Below are 8,360 nucleotides of genomic sequence, written 5' to 3'. Positions count from 1 at the left end.
CTAGATAGTATATTCAAAAGCAGAGACATTACTTTGCAGACTAAGGTCCATCTAATCAAGGCTATGGTTTTTTCTGTGATCATGTATCGATGTGAGATTTGGACTCTGAAGAAGGCTGAGTGCTGAAGAATTGATGCTTTTGAAGTGTGGTGTTGGAGAAGACTCTTGAGAGTCCCTTGGACTGCAAGGAGATCCAACCAGTCCATTCTAAAGGAGATCAGCCCTGGGATTTCTTTGAAAGGAATGATGCTAAAGCTGAAACTCCAGTACTTTGGCCACCTCATGCGAAGAGTTGACTCATTGGAAAAGACTCTGATGCTGGGAGGGATTGGGGGCAGGAGGAGAAGGGGACGACGAGGATGAGATGGCTGGATGGCATCACAGACTCGATGGACGTGAGTCTGAGTGAACTCCAGGAGATGGTGATGGACAGGGAGGCCTGGCGTGCTGCAATTCATGGGGTTGCAAAGAGTGGACATGACTGAGCGACTGAACTGAACTGACCCAAATAAAGTGAATTAATTCTAATCAATGTTAGAAAAATTTCCTGTTAACATTTTTATAAATAGCGTCATAATTTCGGGCAGAACTGTGTGCTTGGTGCAGAGCTTGGGACAAGTAAGATTTGGGGAATGAAGGAAGAAAGGAGAAAAAATATAATTAATCAGAAATAAAGGAATGAATTAAAAGGAAGGTTGGAAATAAAATGCAACTGAGGGCTTCACTGATGGCCCAGTGGTTAAGAACCCACCTCGCGATGCAAGGGATACTGGTTTGATCCCTGACCCAGGAAGATCCCATTTGCCACAGAGCAACTAAGCCTGTGTGCCACAACTACTGAAGCCCACATGCCCTAGAATTTGTGCTCCACAACAAGAGAAGCCCTGCAATGAGAAGTCCTCTCATCGCAACTGCAGTGTAGGCACTGCTCGGTTCAACTAGAGAAAGCCTGTGTGTGGCAACAAAGACCCAGCACAGTGAAAAATAAATATTTAAAAATTCAACTGATATGTCCAGTTTCTAGGGTGAGATGCACACACTTAGCTAGTTTAAAGCTATTACTAGATTTGAGACAGACTACATGCTTGGAACATTTCTGAAGGGAGCATATGAGGACTTCTGTGCAATGGGAAAACTTCTTGCTTATGATTGCTGGTTATTTAGTCAGAAAGACGTGGAAATCCCTAACCAAGGTGATAGACAAGATAGTTCTCTAACATGTAGTATATAAGTGGGAAGGTAAACCACCCAAGTGTTCTGAATAGTCAGGCATTGACAGGAGGGAATTAGCATGACTTGGCCTCAAAAACAAAGTACACTGAGGAACCTTATAGAAAGCAAAGGAATTTTTAATTAAAAAAATTATTTATGGTCCAAGCATTACTTCCTGAAGCAAGGAAGACTACTTTAACTGTTGGCCCAATTCCATAAACTTGTAAGAGCCTGAAAAACATAAAATTCAGTTTGAACATTATTACTATTTTCAAGAGAAAATGAGACTTGAAGATTCTCATCATGATGGAACACTTCTTACTTCTTATAGTAAAATGTTAACAGCATCAGCCTCTTGAAGGCCTCCTTCATATCTTTATTTCTAAGGCTATAGATGAGGGGGTTTAACATGGGTGTGAATATCCCATAGAAGAGGGAAATGATTTTCCCCCAGTCCTTAGAGGTAGAAGAAGGTGGTTGTAGATACATGTATATGCTTGTTCCAAAAAAGAGAGAGACTACAACCATGTGAGACCCACACGTCCCAAAAGCTTTCCGTCGTCCTTCTGCCGATTTGATTCTCAATACTGCTTGAGCTATGAAGCCATAGGAGATGAGGATCAATGTCACTGGAATTAGCAGAATTAACACGCTGAAGAAAAAAAGCTCAGCAACAATAGGCTTTGTGTCAGCACAGGACAACTTGAGAAGGGCAGGAACCTCACAGAAAAAGTGGTCCACTTCTTGACGACCACACCGTGGCATGTTAAGGGTCAAGGAGGACTGCAGCACTGAGTTGCTGAAGCCAGTGAACCAGGAGAAGGCTATCATCCTCAAGCAGAACCAAGGGTTCATGATGACAACATAGTGGAGGGGTCTGCAAATCGCCACGTACCTGTCAAAGGACATAACAGCAAGGAGGAGACACTCAGTCGCACCCAGGGCCAGGAAGGTGATGAGCTGGGCCACACAACCAGCATAGCTGATGGTCTTCTTGTTGTGAGAAATATTCGTCAATATATGAGGGACTGTGCTTGTGGTGTAACAGAGATCTAAGATGGACAAATTAGCAAGAAAGAAATACATGGGAGTGTGAAGCTTAGGATCCAGAATGCACACCATCATGATGGACACATTGCCAAAGATGGTGGTTGTGTATGATATTAATAGTAACACAAAAAGGGGCTTTTGCAGCCAGGGCTTGTCTGAAAAGCCCAGTAGTACAAATTCTTTCAGGGAGCTCTCATTTGCCCAATTCATGATGATGCGCTTATTTTCATTCCTAAAAAATATAAAATGGAAAAGTGGTCAATAGATAATTATTGACTACTCTTATTGAACAGGACTGAATTTAGGATAATTATAGTGAATCATTCAATGCCAAATATTTAGTCAATTAGATAGAATCCTGTGAAATATAATATGTGTATCATATGGTTAGAAAACATGTCTTCTATATTTGTATTTATGTTTGACTTTATGAAGCAAATCATCACATTTAAATGCCAACAATATGAACTTGTATTGTAAAACATGGACAGTTACATGTGCTCAATTCACTCAATTCTTCCTTTCCTTAACTTCTGACTTAACTTAATAAGTATTTTAAGAATAAATGCTGTTTTAATCAAATAATTTTTAATTCAAGCTCAAAATGCGAGTAATATAGAAGTTATAAGAGTATCATGTAAATCTTAACTTGATCTAAAGAAATTATACTTGTTTTATTAGTAATTTCTTGGTATATTTTGAGTTGCCTCTCTTAAATGACATATATGAACATCCATTCCCACAAAGAGCTATCATGAGTATGAGATGCTTTGATTCATGGTAAAAAAAAATTATGGTTAATTTGTGATTTATAATGATATTCAGAGTTGACTTCTCCCAGCACCTTCAAATACCTTGATTAAAACTGTAAAATACATAAGCTAATTGTTGACTTACTACCATGTGACAGGCATTGCTTAGTAACTGATATAATTCTAATTCTCACCAAAACCCTACTAATAGATATGATCTACAATTTACTGCTACTGTGACTCATTGAGGATAAATAATTTGCACACTCTGTAATCTTGAAGCCAAGACTCAAAACCAGGATTTAAAGGCCATTCTCTTTTTTATATATACCTTAATTCCACCTAAATATAGAGAAAGCACAAAAGGAAGCCACAACAGTGCTAGTCAATGGAATCGAGGAATGAAAACTCAAATAAAGTTGATTTTCTTCAGTCTGTGGAAGTTTTCAGTTATTTAGTTATATAACCCAAGGGCACCTAAAGTCTTTCATCCTACTTTGCGAGTTTAAATTGTCATTAGACTCTTGAGAGTCCCTTGGACTGCAAGGAGATCCAAACACTCCATTCTGAAGGAGATCAGCCCTGGGATTTCTTTGGAAGGAAAGAAAGCTGAAACTCCAGTACTTTGGCCACCTCATATGAAGAGTTGACTCATTCGAAAAGACTATGATGCTGGGAAGGATTGGGGGCAGGAGGAGAAGGGGACGACCGAGGATGAGATGGCTGGATGGCATCACAGACTCGATGAACGTGAGTCTGAGTGAACTCCGGGAGATGGTGATGGATAGGTAGGCCTGGCGTGCCGCGATTTATGGGGTCGCAAAGAGTCGGACACGACTGAGCGACTGAACTGAACTGAACTGAACTGAGACCTATCCCATTTGAATTTAGTGGGATAGTGCTAAAATAGATAGTGCTGCTAGATTGACTTAAGAAAGAAGATAAAATAAGAAGAATTGACATATTTTATACCAGGATGGAATACTTTCCCCCCCAAGTTAGTAACACTGATATATAAACTATAACTTTAGCATGGGATGCCTACATGAGAATAGAGATGGTGCTAAGATCTATAGTTCTTTCCATTAGATGTAGTTTTAATTTTGGCTTTTTAGCTACAGATACATTGTTATTTAGTAAATACCAATAATACACTTTCAGTGGAAAAATAGAAAAATATGTAAGACTTAACTTATTTGTGTGTACATTTAAATTTTCACATGAATAAGTTGATGCAGTGATAAAGGATAAATGCAAGATGAAAAACGTGCAGTGCTTATGGCAAAGATGGTACCTAATAATTATGAGAAAAGACTAAAACTCTAGTAAAAAAGAGCAATGTATATAAATAAGCATGTTGGAGAAGAAAAAATATGATGCAAAGGTGAAATTAGAAAAGATGTGCAACTTTTTCATCAATGAAGAAAAATCAAAATAGGGAAACGCTACAATGTCTACTCACTAGGTAATGTTTTTTAAAAAAATCGCCTTAAAAGTTAGCTTTTTAGAACATTGCCTCTGTAGCTAGAATCTCCCAACATTTTATATCTGATCTGTATAAGCAAAAGTGAAAATGTTAGTTATTCAGTTGAGTCCAACTCTTTGCAACCCCATGGACTGTAGCCCGCCAGGCTCCTCTGTCCATGGGATTTTCCAGGCAAGAATACTGGAGTGGGTAGCCGTTCTCTTCTCCAGGGGATCTTCCCAACCCAGAGATCGAACCCAGGTCTCTGGCATTGCAGGCAGATTCTTTACTGTCTGAATATGGTTCTGGGCAAATTGGTGAATATCCTTGTGGTCAAAATTCAAAGATTCTGTATTGATAATGAGAGTTATTGTATATCTAACACAACAATGCCTACACATCTGAACTTAGGACAGCTCTGGAACATAGTAAGCATTTAGTGAATGTGAACTAGTTATCACTAATAGCATCAAGAGCATTAATCATTATCAGTAAGTATTAATAGAAGTAATATATCATTATCTCCACTTTTCATGTATATGAAAAAACAGACAACCAACTTACTATTGGTGGAACAAAACTTATTATAATTTTTATAATATTATAGTATGAAATGATTAAATGTACAAGTCATTTTTTCTTTGTTTCTAGTGTAATACTGCAAACATCATTTCCATTTAAATGATAGTCAAGTCAACAGTTAGTAGGAGATATTGAGTTGCCTTTGGGCATGGGAGATAAAAATGCTTTACTCATCAGCTGTCTTTTTCCTATTTCTGTTTTTCACATCTTCTACTCAATACTCTTCCCCACATTTTGTATGACACTAATGTCAGCTCATTCATTAGTTCCCTTTTTACATTATCAGAAAAATGAACTTGCCCTTTGAAAAGATATTTTCATCCCACTGTCATCATAACACTTCTCCCATTTCTATATTCTCTACTAATTAAAAGAATCCTGAAATACTCCTAATTTTATTTATTTTTTTGCTTAAAAATCCTGCTGACTCTCTCTCTCTCTCTCTTTGTTTTTATGACAATATAATGGGCAAACATTCATTCAAAGGAGTGAAATGATAGCAAGTATTTTTGGAGCCACAGAAAATATTTGACCTTTATTTCAAGATTCCCAAGAAGCAAACTGAACTCTGGTCACTTAATGTGAAGCAACCTAAAGACAGGGAAGTATATGAAATGATCTTGAGAGATCTTTCCCCTCAATGGTAATAACATAATTCTCGTCAGTAGACATCACTCACCTTTTCTTTTTTCTTGTGTTGAAAAGATGTCTGCCCCATTCTTTGTGCCATGTTTTGAAGGAAGTTTAGCCCAAAGACAAGATGAAAAATGCAGTGACTTTTTGACATTTCACCTCTTGTGAATTTCTTATTCAGCTACATATTGCCCACAGACTCAGAATGAAATTAGCACATAATTGGACTGCTTCAAAAACATATGAGAAAAGTTCATATGTTGAGGTAAAAGTATATTAGATATAGTGTCTTCAGTCATTCAGGTGTTTTTGATTGAGCCTGGCTCTTCTCACCAAATTCCTAATACAATGAGAAGCTGATTTTATAAATACCAGCAACACTGACAGACTCATGGAGAGAGGGTTTAACCTTTAACTGAAGGGCTTACCGTTCATACAATGCTCTGTGCTCTTTTAGCCCTAGGGATTCCAGAGTCCCTCAAGTTTAATTGGTCATTGTGTCCAGAGTGAAACCATGTGAACTCTATTCCCACCTGTACAGGTAGCATAATACTGGCCCATAGGAGGTTCACACATATTAAAAACTAGATTGAAAATAAATCATGAGGCATAATACTAATCATGAAAAATAAGCTTGGAATTGTTTAATCAGAAAAACACAAGTCTACATGAACTTTTAATCCATTCTTTTAAATAGTCTCAGGGTAAAATACCGAGACCACAAATGGTATATATAGGATAATAGTATTTCTATTGTTATTGGTTTTGTGATGAATGTGTTTGGTCGAAACCTGCTAGAGAGCTCCACGTTAAAAAAAACTACATCATACAAAGTTCCAACATAAAAATTAACACATAAATTTAAGGTTAGCATGAATTCACTGGAGCAGAATTACAGCTGACTCTCCAACAACATGGGCGTGAGCTGCAAAATCCACTTATGCACAGATTTTTTCAATAAATATATAAAAATATAAGTATAGAGCATTGTGTGTAAGACTTGTGTGGAAGAGGATAGCATATCCTCATATAGGTGTGAGTGATACTTAATATAATATTAATAATTTAGTTTTTTTATTGCTTGTAACTTTGCTTTCAAAGAATTACATTATCATACAGTAAGCCAACTTTTTCACTCTCCTCTTTCACTTTCATCAAGAGGCTTTTTAGTTCCTCTTCACTTTCTGCCATACGGGTGGTGTCATCTGCATATCTGAGGTTATTGATATTTCTCCTGGCAATCTTGATTCCAGCTTGTGCTTCCTCCAGCCCAGCAGCATTTCTCATGATGTACTCTGCATAGACGTTAAATAAGGAGGGTGACAATATACAGCTTTGATGTACTCCTTTTCCTATTTGGAACCAATCTGTTGTTCCATGTCCAGTTCTAACTGTTGTTTCCTGACCTGCATAAAGGTTTCTCAAGAGGCAGGTTAGGTGGTCTGGTATTCCCATCTCTTTCAGAATTTTCCACAGTTTGTTGTGCTCCACACAGTCAAAGGCTTTGGTATAGTCAATAAAGCAGAAATAGATGTTTTTCTGGAATTCTCTTGGATCCAGATCATGAATTTCCATGATCCAGAGGATGTTGGCAATTTGATCTCTGGTTCCTCTGTCTTTTCTAAAACCAGCTTGAACATCTGGAAGTTCACAGTTCACATATTGCTGAAGCCTGGCTTGGAGAATTTTGAGCGTTACTTTACTAGTGTGTGAGATGAGTGCAATTGTGAGTTAGTTTGAGCATTCTTTGGCACTGCCTTTCTTTGGGATTGGAATGAAAACTGACCTTTTCCAGTCCTGTGGCCACTGCTGAGTTTTCCAAATTTGCTGGCATATTTGAGTGCAGCACTTTCACAGCATCATCTTTCAGGATTTGAAATAGCTCAACTGGGCCAGCTCAAGCACTAGCTTTGTTCGTAGTGATGCTTTCTAAGGCCCACTTGACTTCACATTCCAAATTGTCTGGCTCTAGGTGAGTGATCACACCATCGTGATTATCTTGGTCATGAAGATCTTTTTTGTACAGTTCTTCTCTGTATTCTTGCCACCTTTTCTTAATATCTTCTGCTTCTGTTAGGTCCATACCATTTCTGTCCTTTATTGAGCCCATCTTTGCATGAAATGTTCCCTTGGTATCTCTAATTTTTTGAAGAGATCTCTTTGAGTGAACTCAGAGTTGGTGATGGACAGGGAGGCCTGGCGTGCCGCAGTTCATGGGGTCACAAGGAGTTGGACGCGACTGAGCGACTGAACTAAACTGAACTGAACTGATACTTTTTTCTCTCTTTCACAGTTAAAGAAACTATGTTTCAGCCTATCATCACAGGTAAGTAGTTTTTTTTAAAAAAATACTGTATTATGACTATGACTGTATAACATATACCAAAAACATTTTATAATGATTCACTTATTAGTGTATAAGATAGGCTACTGTGCAGCAATTATATCAGTTATTTATTTATAAAACATAAAGTAATTATCTAGCTCCTTTTTTATCAATGTATGTCATTATACCTTTAAATAAATATGAATTTATTTTTTTGAATTCTTTTATTTTTTGATTTCTAGTAATACATGTATACAGTGTTTTGTATCATATAAGGCAATATTAATGTAGGTACTGACAGATGATTCATCTTGTAAACAGAGGATGTAAACTTATGGTA

At 37.4% G+C, this 8,360-nt stretch overlaps 1 protein-coding gene across 1 annotated transcript; it reads right to left on the bottom strand.

Annotated features, from left to right (window-relative positions):
* Positions 1 to 1,530: 1,530 nt before the first annotated feature.
* On the bottom strand, positions 1,531 to 2,472 carry LOC108634891 (putative olfactory receptor 2B3). Its single transcript, XM_018045224.1, has one exon. The coding sequence runs from the start codon at positions 2,470 to 2,472 to the stop codon at positions 1,531 to 1,533; it is 942 nt and encodes a 313-aa protein (XP_017900713.1).
* Between the last annotated feature and the right edge of the window lie 5,888 nt (positions 2,473 to 8,360).

The sequence above is a fragment of the Capra hircus genome, unplaced genomic scaffold, assembly GCF_001704415.2.
Source record: "Capra hircus breed San Clemente unplaced genomic scaffold, ASM170441v1, whole genome shotgun sequence".
Classification (NCBI taxonomy): Eukaryota; Metazoa; Chordata; class Mammalia; order Artiodactyla; family Bovidae; genus Capra; species Capra hircus.
Note: the sequence above shows the minus strand (reverse complement) of the source record. Positions and strands in the feature narration are given on the sequence as shown.

Excerpts from the sequence above, each read along its gene's own strand:
- LOC108634891 (XM_018045224.1), bottom strand. The coding sequence starts at position 2,472 with ATGAATTGGGCAAATGAGAGCTCCCTGAAAGAATTTGTACTACTGGGC.